This window comes from Alligator sinensis, unplaced genomic scaffold (genome assembly GCF_000455745.1).
Source record: "Alligator sinensis unplaced genomic scaffold, ASM45574v1 scaffold359_1, whole genome shotgun sequence".
NCBI classification, from domain to species: Eukaryota; Metazoa; Chordata; order Crocodylia; family Alligatoridae; genus Alligator; species Alligator sinensis.
The window spans coordinates 267,739-288,101 of NW_005842577.1; the positions used below are offsets into that span (position 1 = coordinate 267,739).

At 44.4% G+C, this 20,363-nt stretch overlaps 1 protein-coding gene across 1 annotated transcript in view; it reads right to left on the bottom strand.

Moving 5' to 3' along the window:
• Positions 1–20,363, bottom strand: part of LOC102385059 (suppressor of tumorigenicity 14 protein-like) — a 36,219-nt gene that overhangs the window by 8,814 nt on the left and 7,042 nt on the right. Inside the window, exons 8-15 of the mRNA XM_025214269.1 lie at positions 18,580–18,722; positions 17,903–18,000; positions 16,829–16,941; positions 15,769–15,902; positions 13,415–13,519; positions 12,438–12,545; positions 7,827–7,946; positions 1,941–2,124 (exon numbers count right to left, since the gene is read on the bottom strand). Coding sequence (XP_025070054.1) covers positions 1,941–2,124; positions 7,827–7,946; positions 12,438–12,545; positions 13,415–13,519; positions 15,769–15,902; positions 16,829–16,941; positions 17,903–18,000; positions 18,580–18,722 — 1,005 coding nt within the window. The remainder of the gene's footprint in view (positions 1–1,940; positions 2,125–7,826; positions 7,947–12,437; positions 12,546–13,414; positions 13,520–15,768; positions 15,903–16,828; positions 16,942–17,902; positions 18,001–18,579; positions 18,723–20,363) is intronic.

Genomic DNA, 20,363 nt, shown 5'->3' on the forward strand with positions numbered 1-20,363 from the left:
CCCCCAGCCTCCCCCCCCCCTTCCCTACTACTTACCAGATCAGAGTGGCTGCAGCTCCCTGCTGCAGCCACCAGGGACTGTCCGAATCAAAGCTCTCCAAATCTTTTCCGAAGATTCGGAGAGCTTTGAATCAATTTGGACATTTAAATTGGTCCCTTGATTCAGATTTGGAGATTTGGCCACCAAATCAAGCTGAATCTCCTCCAAATTGAAATCACTACCCAAAGCTTTGCACAATCCTACCAACTATTTCATTACAAAATGTTTTGTGAGCCACGCTCTTCATTAGACTCATATTTATTGAAGGAACCAAAACTTCCAATTCCCTGTCTTTGGGAATATCACCTATCCTGCCTATTTAAACCACAAGGCAACAACCCTTCTATCACCCTTCTATCAACTTTTCAGTCAGTGTATGCACTACCGTGCTTGTAAGTAAGTAGAGTGAGAGCATAATGGAGAATAAGTGGGTGGTGTGGTGTGGTTCATTAAGTCCTTAAGCAAGTCAGAACATCTATGGTGTTATCAAAGTTGCATCTGAATGTATTAACATGTTCATCTCCATCAATTACTCAGGATGGTTGGCAGGATAAGAATCACAGCAGCCATCTTACAGCATCTCCATCCTTCCCCTCCATTCCAGCAGAGAAAAATCAGCTTCCCTATTTAAGACATGCACTCCAACTCTGATTTTGAGGGGAAAGGTACATGTGATATTTGAGTAAATATGTCCAGCTCTCCCACTGTGAGTGATATTCAAATCTCCTGGCAGTTTATTTGTATATAGTTATATTAAAAAGTTGCATTCATAACCAGAGTCACATGGTTCAAACACAGGATTTGCTGGTCACAATGGTGAAAGAATTAGTCTGAGCACTTCATATAGTATTCAAAAGTCTGAAGTATCTAAAATCTATTCAACATACCAATTACGGTCAGCACAGTGCATTAAAAGACTGCATCACTATTGGCATTGCATTTACTATAGATAACTGATGCCTAGAAAATGGTGTTTAGAGGTTTATTTTTGGGAATTAATTTTGTAGGTAAATATATATGTATTAGAATAATGGCCCAGGGTGGCAGCAAATGTTAACTGATTTCTAAAGCCTTGGTGTCACAGTCCTCACAGCCTTTAAGGCAGACTGGATGTCTAATGCAACAAAACTAACATATAAACACATAGCCTGGGAAATTGTGGGCATATACCATGCTGTTCCATAACCTGAGATAAGGTGGCATCAGGTCACAAGGCCCAAGAGTTGGGGGCCTGAGAGTTCCAGTTTGTGGGGAGCAGACCAAATTAGGAAAAGACCTAGAAAGCCCAAATTAGGATGTGTGCACGTGATGGGCTTGTGAAACAAAGGAATATGCCGACAGGACAGAAAGCTGACAGTATGACAACCACAGAAAGACCAATCAGTGATAACCATGGATTAAGGGTCATCAGGAGGTAAAATGTATACAAAAGGAGAGCAGAGACTTTAGAGTAACAAAGGGTCCCTGTCCCAAAGAGGGGAACACAAGGCACCATAGACAGAGGGTATACAACCAGCCTGTATCATCCACCCCACTGGATGAGGGGGGGGCGGGGGGGGAGGGGTGATGAGCCTCAGCCTCCAACTTCCAGGCTGCTGACATCTGACATTCAGGAGAGAACCTCAGAGTTAATCTCACATCCTGGCCAGATGTATCTTGACTCTGATGACAACTCTAGGATTGGTACCTATAGAACTGCTTGTATTATTCCTTTCTCTTATCACTGTACATCAATAAATTTGCCTATTATTGAATGAAAAGGTCGTGGTCAGTCTGAGGGTTTTGGGTCCCCGCAGAACAAGGCATCTGGGTCCTAAATCCAGTGCCAACAATAACTTTTCTACTTTTTCTAACATATAAGTATAGTTCACAACCCTGAATTAAAAGTGGTTTCTACTGACCTTATGGAATCAGAATCCAGGAAACAGTGAGCAGCAGATATCAGCCATCTATTTGAAATAACAGATGCACCACAAATATGGCCATAAGTTCCCATCTGTAAGCTTGCTTGCCATGGCCACTTTCCAGACCTTGCATCCTCACCTCCCACAATTCTATTTTTTGTAAATTGACTCCTTCCACAGGCTAATAAAAAAAAAAGATGGATTAAGAAATGCTCAACACATTGGGCTCTTTTGCATTGTTATTGTGTTTGTTTTTCTTATTTAGTTCTTACACTTATAATTTTTCATATGAAATACAAAAGTACTTCCAAAAAGTAATCAGGAATACAGGTTGTAGCCATGTTGGTCTATAGGCAAAAACAATCAGAACTCATGGGAGAGGTGATATCTCTAATTAGACTAACTAGATAGTTGTAAAAAAATAAAGAAATTAAAAAAAATAAAGAAAACGTTTTGCAACTATCTAGTTGATCTAATAAAACCAAAGTTCCCTAGGCTTTACTCAACCAAAGTGATGATATTTACTCCCATTTTTCTATAGAGGTTACTGAGGAAGTGACTGACACAAGGTCATATTATAAGCAGAGCTGAAAACAGAACCATAATCTTTGGATCCTAAGTCCAGTGTTCTAGCCACTGGATCAACTATTAAAGAAGCTAAGTGTCGCGGCGCACCTCGCTGCCCCGCTCCTAGAGAGGGGAAAACTGCCAGAGGAGAAGCTCTGGCAGTGCATAAGGAGCCCTAGTGGTGATTAGGGAGTACAGGTGTGGGTTGCCGGGGCAACTAATGAGAATCAGCTGCCTGTAGGAGGCAGGGCCTGGCCCTTATAAAGCCCAGGGCTGAAGCCAGGCTAGCAGTTTCCTGTTAGCAGCTGGAGAGGCAGGAGCTCCCTCGGCCAAGATATAGGGAGAACCCTGATCACAAGTATAGCTCACGAGAGCTCCAGAGGCTGGAGCAATGATGTTGAATTACATCCAGGAGGCTTATGTTGCTATGGCCCAGTGCCTTAGGTTTTGGTTATAACCAGGAGGCTTGTGTTTGCTTTAGTGTTTGTATTACACTGGTGGTTTGGGAGAGGCTATAAGGGGTTGGAGGAGGACTCATAGGGACCCCAGAGGGGTGGGCCCTAGCGCCAAGAGGGCGCGTTATCCTCATAAAGGGACCCACAGTGGTGTGGGGGCCCTAGTGCCAGTGAGGGTGCAGTACTCATAGGGGGGCTCACAGGAGTCTGAGGACCCCGATGCCAGTAAGGGCGCAACTTGCGGGGTGTGTAGACCCCAGCCCAGAGAGGGGCATTTAAAGAGCCCAGTGTGGGCACAACAAGTCCCAGAGAGAGAGGGGCAATTTTATTAGGGAGCCCAGTGTGGGCACAGTGAGCCCCAAAGAGGGGGCGGCACTATTAAGAAGCCCAAGGTGGGCACAACGAGCCCGAGAGGGGCAATATGTGAGAAGCCCGGTAACAGGCTAGCACTGCAGAAAACCCAAGAGAAGGGCAGGGTGCTGCGGTGGACCAGTGGGCCTGAAAGGTCGGAGGCTCAATTATAGAGTCCCAAAGCAGGCAAGGGTCCCTGAGTGGGACAACACTTTTAGAGGAGGCCCCAGAGAAGCGGGGCAGTGCTAGAAAAGGCCTCAGAAAAGGGGGCAGCATTTTAGGAAGCCCTAGGTGGGCACGGCAAGCCCTGAAGAGGGGAGTGCCTTATGAGAGAAGGCCCCAGAGAAGGGGGCAGCACTAGAGAAGGCCCCAGAGAAGGGGGCAGTGTACGTATAGAGAGAGACACCAACATCTATCACATATGCGAGGCTTGGGGCGTGGTATTAGGGGTTGGTAGGAGCCACGCATAGCCCATAAGGCTAGGGAGCCCCGAAGCACTCATTTGTGCTGGACAAGATCCACGAGAGGTCCAGGAGTCTACCTAGGGCATTATACACAGCTCTGACCTTCCCTATATCATGTCCCATACCTTGCAGATGGCATCCAAAATCATCCAACTTCTCCCGGCTACTTTGCTGAGCTGTACCACTTGCCCTCGGGCCCAAATTCAGCCTCAGGCATCCGTAGACTTACCTTGGCCATTACACCCCCTCCCTGGGACCTCCATTCATGCCCCTTCACTGGGACCTAAACCCACACTCCCAGGCTGAGTCTCACTCATCAAACTACTGAGGCCATCCTATGCACAGGGCCTGAAGGACTGGGGTCACTCCTCTGCCCCCTCACTGGGGCCTCAGGGCCTACGCCCCTCATGTCCCAGGCCTGATGATAATGCCTGGACCCATGCCTGTCCCCACTCTAGGGTTACCCACCAGTTTGTGGGGGCTGTGACTATAAGGTGCCCCATACTTGCCTTTCACTATGGAGGCAACTAGTGTGGCATTTCCTGAGGACCACCTTGCCACAGGCACCCCACCATACCATCCTACCCTAACAGGGTAATTTTAGGTCATGCCTCAGGACCAGGAGTCTCCACCATCCCCGTAGCTCCTGTTCTGTGCCTCCAAGATGTTATGTGAGCACCAGCTGCACTCAGGCAATGTTCCCCTTCCAGCTGCCTGCAGCAAACTGCTGGCCCTAATGCTCAAAGCCTGCTCTTATATCTAGCAGCTGGTCCCGCTTCCCAATCAGCCAGCCCTCTGCTGGCCATATGACTCCTGACTGGGAGTGCAGCCACCTGCAGGCTGCTTTGTTGTTTATTATAGCCCTTAAAGTATCAGGCACCAAAGGTATCCTGCCACACTGCAATTCAGCAGATTCCAGGGTCTCATGTATCAGCATCCCCATGCTTAAAAATGGTGGCAGGGCTGCTTTAACTAAAGCTCATCAAATGAGATTTAGTTATAGCACCCTTGTCATCATATGTAAGCATGGGGACACTGATGCACGAAATGCTCGAGGCACTTTAATTAGAGCAGCTCTCAGAGCCACTCTAGTTAACATCCCCCCACACTCCCACTCCTAGAGCAGGTGTATAAATTCCAATAGTAATTACAGGTGGGTGGACCCTCAGGAGGTTATCTAGACCAACTCATTGTTCAACTCATTGATCATTACTGTCTAAACCATCCTTGAGAACAATGGGCACAAATTGATGGAAAGCAGATTTAGGTTGGACATTAGAATTACCTTCTTCACAGTAAGGGTTGCCAGAATCTGGAATGGGCTTCCAAGGGAGGTGGTGCTCTCCCCTGTGTTGGGGGTCTTCAAAAGGAGATTGGACAAGCACCTAGGTAGGGTCATTTGACCCCAAAGTTCTTTCCTGCCCAGGGCAGGGAGTCGAACTCAATGATCTACTGAGGTCCCTTCTGACCCTAACATCTATGAATGTATGAGAAGTGTTTGTCTGACCTTCTCTTAAAAACTTCAAAGAATGGATATTCTACAACCTCTCTAGGTAGTCATCTTCAATCCTTAACCACCCTCATAGTAAGAAAGTTCTTCCTAAGATTCTGTCCCTGCAGCCACAAACAATCAATTGCTGATTGTAGAGTATTTGAAAACCGTTATCAGAGCCTCAGTCTTTTCTTCTTTAAACTAAATAATCTCAGTTCTTCCAATCTTTCTTTAGACATCTGGGTGGGTAATTATTTAGGCCAGAGGGCCATTTAGGGAGTTTTGGTGAGCTGTCTCAGGCTGAGTCAGCACTCCCTCTCCCCACCCCGCACATACTACCTTGCCAGGTCAGCACTCCCTTCCTACCCACTCCACTACAGCTTGCCAAATCTCCCTAAATGGCTCTGCTACATGCTCAACCAAGAAGATGGGATGGGACTGTAGGCAGGTGGGGAATAGAATGGCAGGGCAGTGACAGTGCAGGCATGGCACATGGCCAGATGGATGGGATGGGGCCATGGGTAGGCTAGAAGCAGGATGGGCACAGATGGGGCTGGGAGGGTAGTAAAACACTGGAACAGGTTACCCAGAAAGGTGGTGGAAGCTCCATCCTTGGAGGGTTTCCAAGACCTGACTAGACAAATCTCTGGCTGGGATGATCTAGTTGGGGATGGTCCTGCTTTGAGCAGGTGGTTGGGCTAGATGACCTCCTGAGGTCCCTTCCAACCCTAAATTTCTATGATTCTATAATAGGGATCAGGATCTTGGGGCCATGACAGCATGGGACTGGGGCTCTGGGCAGAGCCATGATCTGCTCCCTGCACTCCCCTGCCCATAGCAGAAGGTGCAGGGCAGACAGGCCACGGTACATGGGCAGCAGCAATCATGGAGACCGCCAGCGGGGAGTAGTGGCAGGTCCAGTGGCAATGGCAGAGACTGGCAGGAAGGAGATGGCACTACCAGGGCTGCCAAGAAGTGAGTACAACTGCTGCACTGCTTCAGCCCCGCTGCACACCCAGGGGTGGTGGGACTGGCCACACACACCACAGCCCAGGCTGCCCTCCACACCTGGGATGGGCATTGCTAAGGGACCTGCTGAGGGCTGGATAAAAACCCTTGATGGGCTGGATCCAGCCCCTGGGCCATATTTTGCCCACCCCTGTTGTATGTCATGGTTCCTCAATCTCAAATCAGTTTTGCTGCTCTCTGATGAATTCTTTCCAATTTATTCACCTATTTCTTGAAGTGCAGTTCCCAAAACTAGAGCAAAAGAGCTGAATAGAGCAAAAGAATGACTTCCCTTAATTTGCAAGTGACATTCCTATAAATACAGCTCTGTATGCTACTGGCTTTTTTATTCTTTTTTTGAAACAGGAACACACACATTGTCTCATAATAAGCTTGTGATCTACTCTAAACCCTAGGTCCTTTACGCAGTACTGCTGCCTAGCTGGTCATTTGCCTAGGCTGTATTTGGACTGAAACAAGAGCATGCATTGATTTCAAACAAAACCTTGCAGCTCTACACCTACTAAAGCTTTGATGACAAGTTTTAGTATCAAACTTCCATGTTTCTATTTACATATACATCCTTTACTTTTTAATTGTGGTCTGTACAATGAACCTAGACTGGCTAGTTTAGCTTATTCCCAATAATTATCACTTTTAGATGGCACAAGGTAATGATAATTGGTCTAAACAAACCACAAGGAAAAACAGGGAGAAAACTAGCAAATGGCCCATCAAGCATGATAGGGTGGCCAGGCAGGGACAGAGGCCTGCGTTGCCCCCCCGCCCGGGTCAGGTTCCCGCTTCCCTCCCATCCCCACCCACCATTTTGGCTTGGGCTCATTCCCCTCCTCCCCCCTGTCATTTAAGGTCTGGTTCCCCCTGTTCCCCTGCTGCTTCAGGTGCAGGCCCATGCAGCCCCCAGCCTCCCAGGACTGGGGAGGAGAGAATAGCTTGCACACAGTGGCAGCGGCTGGCCAGCAGTGGCGATGGGCAGCTGTGATGCGGTGGTGGCAGCCAGCTGCCGCATGCTGCCACCGGTAACGCCCCCTCTCCATCCTGCTCCCATCCATCCCTCCCTTTCTTCCTACCCTCTTCCCCGCTGCCTCCCCCTCCCTGCCAGCTGTTGGGGGGGGGGGGGGGGGGGCGGAGGGTCCCGCTCTGGCCCCTGGCTCCAAGGAGCAGGGCTGGAGGGGACAGCAGTGCTGGCCTCACCCCCCAACTCTGGTCCCTCAGTCCCCACCATCATAGCAGTGCTCTGCTGTGTGTCTGTCTGTTGGAGCACTCTGATTGGCTGCCAGGATAACCAATTAGAGTACAAATAAAGTGTTACAGATAGATGGACTAAGGCTTTTATAATATTAGTATATTTTCATACAAACAATAGCAGGAAATTATTTTTATTCATATCTAACTGTATAAATCCTCTGTTCTACTAATTTTTAACCAAATCTACTGCTAGTTATTTCAGTTTAGTGTAATAATTCAGCCCTAAATTAAATCCTAGTTTTAAATGGTTTTCCACTGGACCTTAAATGTTACATACCACAATTAACTTCATCAGATCCATCAGCACAATCTCTTATTCCATCACATTCAGGGTTTGGTTTCATTGAACACTTGCCATTTGAGCATTTATATGCATATGGAGAACAATTTTTAGAGGCTGAGAAAAAAAATACATGACTTATGAAACATCTTGGAAGGTACTTTTTCGCAGGTTACTTAGCAGAATTCTATCTTATTAATGACTTGTATAAGGAAGTGAAAGGCTATAGGCTATCTCCACCTGACACAGTTTTAAATTAATACCAGGTTGTGGGATGTTAACTACATCACTGCTGTTTGCAGATAGTAGTATGCACTACCCATACCCACCTACTGGGCAACTAGGTTCAGGACAGAATGCAACATATCAATAGATGTGATCGGTCCTCTGGCTGCATCGCTACAAAATGAGGTTGTTGGTATTAATTGTAGGTATACTAAACATTGATTATGATAAATCCTATGCGTTTAAGAATTCTACCTATCTCTACCCCCAAACAGTGGCATTTTATACCATCTCATTCATATTTTTGTTGTTTAATTATTGATGAACTTGTTAATTTAACATTTCTACATGGAGTCAAAGTCCTAGACTTGTCCTGTGTATCTATGTGCAGTATGTGATAATATGTGATACTATGACCAATGATGGAGAAAAATGAGAATGTGCGGAAGGCAAGAAAGGGAGATGAAGCAGATGTTTTGGAAATAGCTAATGCTGATTGCCATGTATTAAAGAAATTAAGACATGATATATCATCTGGCTTCAGACTATATAGTTCATTCTGTTTGAAAAATCACAGATATTAGATATGAATTTTAATCTTGTTCATTTTAGCCATAGTGTAGATCTCTGTATTCTTCTTTGGTGCTCTCTCTACTGCAGTTTTAAAATATTTGAAACAATTATATTTCAACTACTACCTAACAATAATATTAGATATACAATAGATCATCACAGTGTACCAAGGTGGATCTGTTCAGACAGATTTAACCTCATACCTTTAACAGCAATGAAACAGTAAACTGTATGGTAACACGCAACTTTTCATTTGGATGCACAATGAAATCCAATTTGAGAAATCACTTGATAATACTCCAATTCCTACAAGCTAAAAAATGTATTACCTGTTTTGTATATTAAGACTTTCTTCACAGTAATGGAGGAGACTACAGACATGCTAGAATAGATGTCACTTGGACAAATTAAATAACCCATATAGCATATATCCTGAAAATCATAAAGTGAGATGTGGAAAACTTAAACTAAAATTTACTTGAGGATTAACATTTTTAGATAACAGAGTACAAGTTAGATGGTTTTTAATGCTTCTTAATGAAAGGTATTACTATGCCACTACTGGTATCTTCAGAGTTGAGTTTTTTACTTTTTGTTTGGAGAAAATACTTCCCTTATGATTTGGGTCCCCAATCCTTACTGCAGAATTTGTTGTTCCACTAGAAAGCAGGTGATTCATTTCATGTGTCCCTGTTGGCAAACTTGTACTTTGGGCAGATGGTTCCATCCTAGCTTGTCTGATATTTGCATTTAAACCATGGTCTTATTGCTAAGTCAGCTGTTAAGACTCCAGGAGTCTCCTCAACTCAACAGTTCAGTAGGTGGAAACAGTCTGCATGGCAGGACCCAGAGAGTTCTCATGAACAGATCTGTCATCCTGGTGAGAAGTGTCCAGTGGTGTCCTTTAGGGGTCTGTGCTTGGACCAGTGCTTTTCAACATCTTATCAATGATTTAGATGTGGAGGTGAAAAGCTCGCTGGCTAAGTTTGTGGATGACACCAAGTTATGGGGGAGTGTGGTCATGCCAGAAGATAAGTTGCAGATACAGGCAGACTTGGACAGGCTGGAGAACTGAGAGGACTGAAACCAGATGGAAGTCAACACTCAGAAGTGTAAGGTGCTCCATCTGGGGGCAAACAATCTCCCACATGCCTACAGGCTTTGTGGCAACAATTTGACTTAAACTATGGCCAAAAGGGACCTAGGAGTAGTTATTGACCATCACATGAACATAAGCCAGCAGTGCAATGCTGTGGTCAGCAGGGCAAATAACACGTCGGCATGCATTGACCGTTGCATCTCACACAAAACTAAGGAAGTGATACTCCCACTGTACTCCACACTGGTGAGACCACAGCTGGAGTACTGCATCCAGTTCTGGGCACCATACTTCAACAAGGACATTGGAAAAAATTGAGAGGGTCCAGAGAAGAGCCACCCATATGATCAGGACTTGCAAGACAAACCATACAAGGAGAGGCTGAGTGACTTGGGCCTCTTCAGCCTACAGAGAAGACTGAGAGGGGACTTGGTAGTGGCTTACTGCTACATCAAGAACTCGGTGAACACCTGTTCACCAGGGCACCCCTGGGGAAGACCAGGAGCAATGGATACAAATTCCTGGAAGGCCGCTTCTGGCTTAATTCCAGGAAAAATTCCTTCACAGTCACGGTGTCCACACTGTGGAATAAACTCCCTCCAGTGGTGTGTAATCACCTGCCTTGGAAATCTTCAAACGGAGATTGGACAGTCACCTTGCTGCAGTCACCTGACCCCAGTTGTCTTTTCCTGCCTAGTGCAGGGGGACTGGACCTGATCATCTACAAGGTCCCTTCCAGCCCCTAACAATCTATGAATCTATGAATATTTCTGAAAACTGATTTATATATAAAGCCCTCATTGTGTCAACAGTTAGCATCTCAGAAGTTACTGCTTGGTAATGCATTTTGAAGTAACAAAAGCTACCATTTTTGCTGCATCATACAGCAAAAACAGTGTTTATTAATGAAATTTCTTGTTCTGATCCCATGGTTATCATAATATGCAGAAAAATATGATTCCACAAGCCACATAGGAAAAGCAATTTAAATTTCAAATATGAGGCAAGTCTGTTACCATACATGGTCTAAAAAGAAGAAAAAAAAGCACGTTTATTGTCCTTTCTTTATTTGGGGAGACTAATGACTCCTCCATGTTCAGGAGGTTCAATATATGAGCATCCTACCTACAAGAAGAGAGATGACTGCTACATCAAAGTGCAGTAGACCCAAGTGCACCAAGTGTCATGCTTCTAAAACGGGCAGGCAAAATACAGCCCACAGGCTGGATCCAGCCCACCAGGCCAGCTATCTGGTGCTTGGGGCACCTAAAAAGTTAAAAAAATAATATTCATCTGCTTTTGGCTGCCTGTCAAAGATGACAGGAGCCAGGGGCAGTAAGACCCAGGGGAAGCCAGCAGGAGTCAGAGCAAGGCTGGCTGAGCCCTGCTCCCCTAGTTCCCTCCCACGGAAGCCTTTGCCTGCTCCATCTTTCACTGATCCCCTGTGTGCCTACTCCAGGACCCACATGGCCCTGGGCTGCATTGCCGAACCATGGGAGCACTGGGCTGTGCCGGTACCCCAGGGCCAGGAGCAGGAGGGGGTGTGTATATGTGCATGAGTCCGTCCATCTGTGCAATGAGGGAGGGAGAGACAGCAAAAGTAATGAGGGAAGGTGTGTGTGTGTGTGTGTGTGTGTGTGTGTGTGCGCGTTCGTTCATAGGGTGAATCCCACAAGCAGACACCACCATACACATGCACCCACAGCCCCCTCACCGTGCCATACATTAAGGCTCCCATCCCCACAAACCCCATACCCACCCACACCCCACATAACCACACCCATATGGTCCCTCACCCTACACCCCATATACCCCTATACACCCCCTGACAGCCCCCCCCCACAACCCTATAACCCCCATGGATATTTTTTGAAATCAAATTAATTAATGTTGTAGATGTTTGATTTTTAGAATATAATTGGGTATTTTTCTGGTTCTGAGATGGCAAAACCCCTTGCTAAAAAGGAATATTTCTTGGGGCAAAAGGAGGGACTTCTGGTGGCAAACGCCAGGGGTTAGGGGGTGGGACTTCTGGTCCCAAGATGGTGACCTGGGGTCAAGGCACCTGTCAAGGGGTGGGGCTACATGGGTAGCCGTCGACAGCTTGCCAAAACTGAGCAAGCGGCCCTCCGCCCAAAGTAATTGCCCACCCCTGCTCTAAAACATCTGATTGCTGATGTTTATTAACCTAATACCACACGTGAAATAGAGAAATGAGAGAGAAATATGTTGAAGATACCACATTTTGTTGACACACTTGTCCAAAATCATCAGATTTACTGACACAGCAACACAAGGAATTTATGAGCTTTGTCCTGCTTTATATTACAACACCATTCCAGGATGTCCATATTTAATTAGACTGGCAGAACAAACATTAATGTCAGAAAAATCCATTTTATTTTCCTTGGGGCTATTCATGCCAGGACAGAAATAATTACCTGAAACCACTCATTGACTAGCAGTCACTAAAAGTTCCCAATTGTTGTTTCAGGAAATAAATCACTTTTGCACATAAGGAGAACTGTTGAAATGGTTTGCATCCATATATTACACACACACACACACACACACACACACACACACACACACACACACACGTGCCACAAGATCTACAAATGCAGTTAGTTTCAGAAAGAAAATGACAGTGGAAATGTTCCTGTTTCTACCGCTCATGCATCTCATATAGAATTACTTCACAGTATGCTTACAGCAGTTGTTTTCATCACTGTCCTCTCCACAGCTCTCCTCCCCTCTGCACATCTTAGAAGCATGCTTACACTTCCCATTACCACAATTAGACTCCTCTGGACTGCAGCCTGAAGTAAAAAAAAATGTTAAAGCTTCCCATTAACTGTACCATTTGACCAGGGAATGAAGAAAATGTAATGGAGCATCAATACCCTGTGATATGGGTTAAGATTATTCTTTGTACCTCCTCTCATAGTCTAAGCCCTCCTTACAGAAATCTCTGTAACGAATGCATAACACATCATAGGTTTCTAAATGGAAGGAGGGTTTTTGGTTGTAGCTGTGTTGGTCTAAGGACATAGTAGAGGTGATATCTTTTATTAAAACAACTGACTCATTGGAAAAAAAGTTCTTAGCAAGCGTGCAGGCAAAGCACCCTTCTATGGGCATAGGGAGTCTGCTGTTCTGAGATATCCAAAGAATGAAAGAAGCTAAAAGTATGAAAAAAAGGGTAAGGGAAATAATGCCAAGGTAAGTAAGGGATCAACTATTATAGTTGAGAAAAGAGAAAAGAGGCAGTTTGGGAAAAAGCGAATACCTGGAAATTAGGAAGACAAAGGGTAGAAAAGGAAAGGAGGACAGAGACGGGGGTTGGGAAGTGTAAATGGTAAGGTCAGGCAGGTACCTGGTGAATCAGATGCCAGATTTATGGCACATTAGAACCTGCCTGACATCTGATTCACCACATAGCTGCCTGACCTTACCATTTATACTCCCCTCCCCACTCTCTCCTCCTCTCCTTTTCTACCCTTTGTCTTCCTAATTTCCAGCTATTTACAAATTCTTATGCATAATACATTTTATTTCTATGGGGTATACGCAACAGTACTGAAAGTTAGTATATTACATGTTAATCCCTCTGTATTTTTAATGTTATACAGTCACACAAGTGCCTCGGTGCACCACTTTTGTTCCACAGTAATAATTACAAACTTACCACAGTCTAATTCATCACTGCCATCTGAACAATCTTGCCGTCCATCACACTGATTGTTTAAAGGAATGCATGTTCTATCTGCGCACTTAAATTGTCGAGGACAAACTAAAGGAACCAAAGATGGGGAAAAAGTCACAACATTCTAAGCTATTTAAAACCTTGTTTTGGATTGAACCAAACACATTGTTCCCCTTTTTGACATCTTGAAATCTTTACACACAACTTTCAAAACGGTTGGCTTGAAAATTTGTTCTCTACATGCCTGCCCCAAGTCAACGTAAGTGGTTTCTCTTTCAACTCTAGATCTGCCAGGCAGAACCAACCACCAGTTCTGTCCCACAGTTTTATTAATTTCAATCAGAAAAAATTAATTGAGTCTACTTTTCTGTATACTTCACACAGAAGTGGGGAAAAAGGATCTGATAAATTAATTTCAGGTAGTTGTCTATTCCCTTCACATCTTGAAGAAGGGTAATCCACAGTTACACATCCTTTTTTCTATATATATCTACATGTGCCACAACATGGATCTAGGTGTTTTTTATAGCAACACTTTAGTAAAATCTCAAATAATGAAAGATTGTGGATACTCAGCAGTCTATGAAGGGAGGAATTTGTTTTCTCCTAATTTGCAATTATCAGGCAGGATTGCATTGGGAGAACACAGGTCTCAGAATCCTGTACCCACATAAGCCACACACCTTGCCAACATCCTTCACCAAGCATTCATAGGCTGCCTATATACGTGCTGAATCACATTCTAATTAGAACACATCAGAGCAGACTCGATTAATTGAGTCTGCTCCGCATTCTAACTAGAAGGCCCCAGTGTGGCCTGATCATCATGTGTATAAGAAGCCCTCACGCATTTAAAAATGGCTGCTGGGACACTTTGTCTAAACTTCATTGAAAGCACCCTGAGGCCACTTATAAACCCATAGGTGTTTAATACATGTGACAGTGAGACATTTTAATTAGAGTGGCTCTCTGGGAACTGCTCTAATTAAAACTCCCCCTCTGCCTCCGAGCAAACGTAGAGGCAGCCATTGTGTCTAGGTAGCCACATTACAGCACCTGCCCACCGCTGTTGGCTGGCCCTACACACAAAACCATGAAGCCCACCATTCTGGTCTTCACTGGATTGGCTGTGGGTATGGCAATACACAGCTAAGTGGGAGAAGAGCATACAATGAGTGCATACCACTAGTGTAAGGAGAAAGAACTCTGTGCATTTTCTTCAAAGAAAAGCATTTTTAAGCTCTTGTTCTGTACCATTCTCTATTCCATATGGCAACCCAGGCAGCCAAGGGACCCTTAGCCAATGACACTTCAGAAACAAGAATCACCAAGGCATAGATGAAACGGCACCCCTGGAAGTTCCCAAATGCTGAAGTCTTAATGGCCATTGGTCCTGCCCATATTCTCACAAGCTAAAACATAAAACTGGGTCCTAAACTACTGAAATACAACAACATTAAAAACACCAACAAATCAAAAGAACAGAAAAAGCAAACAAACACCTCACCAACAAATCCAAATGAACAAAAAATGATACCACACAATTCTCAATAGTAAAGACATCTAAGGACATGATCACAACATTTCAGACACTGCATAGATCTTCTGAAGATCAATACTTGTTTTGTTAATAAAGGAGGTGTCTGAAAAGGGGAGTGTAGAGGTCTTTCAAAATATCATTCATCCAAAATGCTGACTAGAGGACAGCTGTTGATAAATTTTTAAATAAAGCAGGCAAACCTTAGCCACTCCTTTAAGGGCTTATAGTTTATTCTAAACTATTCTGAAAATTAGTTCAGAACAAAATAGAAGCAATTCGTCAACTTTGAATTCACATCCTAATTAATTCATTGGGTGGCTGCTTTTATTTTGGAATGAATTTGCTTTATGTCATTTCTGGAAATCCACAGTAAGAGCAGCCACTGCTAAGGTAATCAGGAATAGTTAATACACTTTCAAGTCACACCTTGCACTATTCCAGATAGATATCAATGAGAAGACAAGCCCTAAATTTGCCCCTCCTCCCCTACTAGTGGTAGTGATCACAACATGGACCTTTTAAAATGTCTTGAGAATTTCATAAGCCTTCAACAAACTGGATTTGACAAATTTTTGGAGGTTCAACTATTATCTGCCAGTTAACAGAAATAGGCTGTAGTCCTATTTTCTCAATGTAATTCAGTGAAAAGTCCAATGCTTTAAACATCCAAATTCATGACACAACTACTTTTACATTAATAAATGTAACTAATCTAGTGAATTAGAAGTTTAACAAGATTAAAGAAGCAAAAGAAATATTAACCCCTTGAAATTAAAATGCACCTGTATCCACTTACGGTCCATGTAACTGAATGCGTTATATTCAATGTAAAAACCTCTATGAGTGACCAGTTCATCTGAATGGAAATTGATTGCAACTGAATAACCATAGTCTTTATTTCTCTGGCCTTCTGCAATAGCTTTACAATACCTGGAAAGGGAAAAGAATCATTATAACAACATTCCACTTCCATCAGATCTTAACTCTTTTTAATGTAGCGACTTCAGATTATCTTGCCACCCCAGCCTTCTTTTTTATTCACCATACAAAAACACTAACATCTATGCATGGGCAATACAGTTCCAATAAAATCCATACAAGTTCCCCAAAAGGTCATAGGGGTTTTAAGTGAGTGTGGTTCCCCTCCCCGGCAAGGATACTTTTCTTATCTTTGAAGTTACTGATTTTCATTAGGACAGGAAGCCAAAGAACAAGTATGCAAGAAGGCCAACATTAAAAACTATGGCCTATCTATCTGGAGCCCTTCTAAAAAAGTCTCTTTAAAAGGTTTCCTATTCAGTTCTGCAAACCCAAGAAGTTCAGTTTCCACTCACGGAATTCCACAGTCCAACTGCATGTTAACTTATATGTATTCCTTCCCAATGATGGACACTGAACATTTCTAAAACACTTTATATTGCCATGAAAAATGAAAGCAAACTGCAATCATTACAGATACATTGCAACTACAAAGGAAAATTCTGCAATGACAAAGGAACTCACCCATCAGAACAGAAATCTAGTTCAAGAGGGTGGCCAAAAATCATAGCTCCAGTGGCCCAATGAAAAACCCTGCAGTGGATCTCATGGACCACCACTGTTTTTAATCAAAGTTAACCAATTAAACACATTTTTATTGTTATGAAATAGGGACGATGCTACCATTAGTGACATCTGTTTGCTGTTTATCCACAGGTAATAAAGTCAGAGTGAAAACGTGATTGTGTTTACAAAGCTGTACAGTTCTTCACAAGAAACAGTTGAGAAATACAAGGTTTTAGTACAAAACATTTTATAGCACCAATTACATCCTCTCTCAAGATCACCAGGCAATTAGTATAATTTGTTTAACTCACCTAACTCCATCAATTTCTAACCAGTCCTTATCACATTTACTAGATCCTGGAGACTTCTCCTGAATTTGTATTACAAGAATTTTTAGTGACAACTTATAGCCAGGCAATGGTGCCTAAAATCAAAGGGTTGAAAAACAAAAGAAAGAAGTTTTACTATGGCAAATATATATTTTCAAATTGGCTCAGTATAAAGCGGCATTCAAAAGTTGTGTTCTCATCAGCAAATGATGCAGACCTTTCAGAAATGCATGGATTCACATGTTCTGTGGTGGCAGCTCTCTGTCACCAGGAGTTCTGGGCAGCAGAGCCAAGTAAGCATAGACAAGTCCTGAGCAGTTGTATCTGTGTTCACGAAGTAGAAAGCCAGCAGACAAAAAAAGCACCAGTGGTGAGCTTCGCCTATATACGAAGCCAAGAGACAGCTGCTTAAGACACAACACTCACTGGAAAGGCAAAACTGGATACATCCAAGTAAGGAAGTTTTCTACTGTTTCTAGTAGTGTTGGGGTGCTGTTGTCTCCATGATGGTCAGGAATGTGAAAGGCAATGATTTTTGTGGGTGATATCTGAATGCATTGCATCCTAACTATGCAGTTGGTTCAATAAAAGATGTCACCCACAAAAATCCTTGCCTCTGCTGTTTCTAGCATGTTTAGGGAAAAACAGGACTGTACTAAAAAAACACCTGAATAACGTTTCCTCCTGAAACAATTGAGCAATGCCCTCAATATGGAACACTAATCCTAACTCATGCAGTGACACAAACTGTTATACCCTCACCGTCTAAGATGCCTTCCTATCTTGCACATTGTGTGTGACACTGCCAAATCCTGTCTCCTCAAGGTACAGTGGACCCTTTGCCCCTTCTCCCCTCTGAAAAGACCCCAAAACCAGAGCTGCAGCCATACTTGGCTCTGCTGCCCAGAACTTTAACTGTCCTCAGATTTGTTCAAAACTGTTGCTAGCATGGCTCTCAGAATGGTTTCCTTTATTTCCTTCCTGTTTTACTGCCTCAGGATGTGCAATGAAGAACTTCACACAAAATCACAATGAATCTCAAGTGCAAGGACTTACTCTGATTATCCAGCTGCAGTCAATGCTTGGTGGATAGTAACTTGGATAATAAGGGGAGCTCACAGTCCCATTCCACGAGATGTAACGCCCGCCACATACTGGGAGAAAAAAAAAACCCATTAGTTAACAACACAATTACAGAAATTGCAATTACATAAGTTGCACTCAGGGGTCAGCCCATGGGCTAGATCTGGCCCACAAAGATCTGATGCAGCCCAACATGGCCACACAGCTCCACCACTGCAGTGCCTGTTTTTCTTACAGCCAAACTTACCATTACAGGTAACAAATCAGCAGCACTTGGTGAAGGGGCATGAATAGCAGGGGTTGCAGTAGGGGAAGGGGCATGAGAGGGACTTCACCCTGATGCTAATTGTGTATATGCAGAAGCAGACACCATTAATGAACTACCTAGAGCCAGGGACAAAAAGTCACCTCTGGGAAAGATGTTCTAGCTCTAACCCCAGGAAGACTAACCCTAAGAAGCAGAAGGATAGTATTCCCCAGACTCTGCTTAGCTGACTGAAACCTGCTTCAGGCAGACAGTGTGGGTTATTAGAATGATACTTCAATATCGTTGTCTCAGGGAAAACCCAGACAGTAATGTTTTAAATTACTAGTGACTATGAAGTATGAACATGCCTATGTCAAATGTGCAACTTGATTTGGTTACCTACCAATTTTAGGAACTGCCTGGAAGTAGGCTTTTAGTATGCTGTTCTCTTTTCTTTTGTCCAGCGAGAAGGTGACCAGCATTACATTACTTGATGAAGTTAACCGAACAATGGGGGGATTCCAAGCCCCTGGTACTCCACACCACCTGAGAAGCATGCAGATTTGATTAGACCGTGATTTCTATATTATTTATACTTCTGCTCAATTATATGGTAACAATGCCTAGAGCCCTGGACTCCATTTTGTTAGAGGATATACCAACAGAATAAAACAGATGCACTCCAATACTTAATACTTGGTGCTGTTTTATGCCATAGGGTCCCTCTAGATGTGCAGGTAAAGGTGAGATGGGATCTGATGTGTGAGTCGCATGTTTCATAGATTTCATAGACATCAGGGCTGGAAGGGACCTCGGAAGATCATCGAGTCCAGCCCCCCGCCCAAAGGGCAGGAAGTCAGCTGGGGTCATAGGATCCCAGCAAGATAAGCATCCAGTTTCATCTTGAAGGTGTTCAATGAAGGCGCTTGAACCACCTCCGGTGGCAGGCTGTTCCAGACCTTGGGGGCTCGGACAGTAAAGAAGTTCTTCCTTATGTCCAGCCTGAAACGATCTTGAAGTCGTTTGTGACCATTCGACCTCGTCATCCCTTGGGGCGCTCTGGTGAACAAATGTTCCCCCAGATGCTGGTGGTCACCCCTGATAAACTTGTAGGTGGCCATCAGATCACCCCTGAGCCTGCGCTTTTTCAGGCTAAAGAGCCCCAGGGCTCTCAGCCTGTCATCGTAGGGTCTGCTTCCCTGACCTCTGATCATGCGTGTGGCTCTTCTCTGGACTCTCTCAAGCTTCTCCACATCCTTTTTGAATTGTGGAGCCCAAAACTGGACGCACTACTCCAGCTGCGGCCTCACTAAGGCCGAGTACAGGGGGAGAATGACATCCCAGGATTTGCTTGAGAAGCATCTATGGATGCAAGCCAGCGTTTTGGTTGCTTTACTAGCCGCCGCATCACATGTTCATGCTTCTTGCTATGCCACACGTGCATAGCAGGAGGCATGACTGTGGGATTATGCATTAGATTCTATCATGCCTTATTGCTGGTCCAGGGGGAGCCTGGGATCATGATCCCAGGCTCTGCCTCCACTAGCAAGTAGTAAACTCCCATGTCTGCGCGGCCCCTCAACTGACCAGGCTCCCAGACGTGAGGACACCCTAGGCTTTCCTGTACCTAGGAGACTGCTTCTGGTGCAGGCTCCCAGCAGTGGGAGCACCCCAGGCATTGCTGCAGCTGGGAAACCGCAGCTGATGCAGGCTTCCAGTGGTGGGGCCACCCGGGGCAGCCCTGCAGCTGGAAGCCACATCAGCTATGAGCTCCTAGACTCTGGGGTGCATGTGAACCCCCACCCCCCCAAACCCCTAATCAGCTGACAGGGCTCCCAGGTGGCAGAGGGGCTGGCTAGGACATGAGAGTAACAAAACTATAGAGCCATGTGGCTGCCCCCACCCGAGCCTGGTTTGCCCAGGCTCAAACTGCTGCAGACCACATACGCATTTCCATGCAGTAAATGACTCTGCCATAAGATAGTGCTGTTCCCAACAGTACTATCCTACGGTGGAGTCAATTAATTTATTGCAAGCCAATAGTAGTGCACATGTAGATGGTTATGCTTTTCAGTGGAGCTAATTAGTTAACTCCTCGGTAAAGCGCAAATGTAGATGCACCAACCAACTGCAAAAGGTTACTGTGTGAAATACATTTTTCATTATCTTAACTTTTTAATGAGTTAA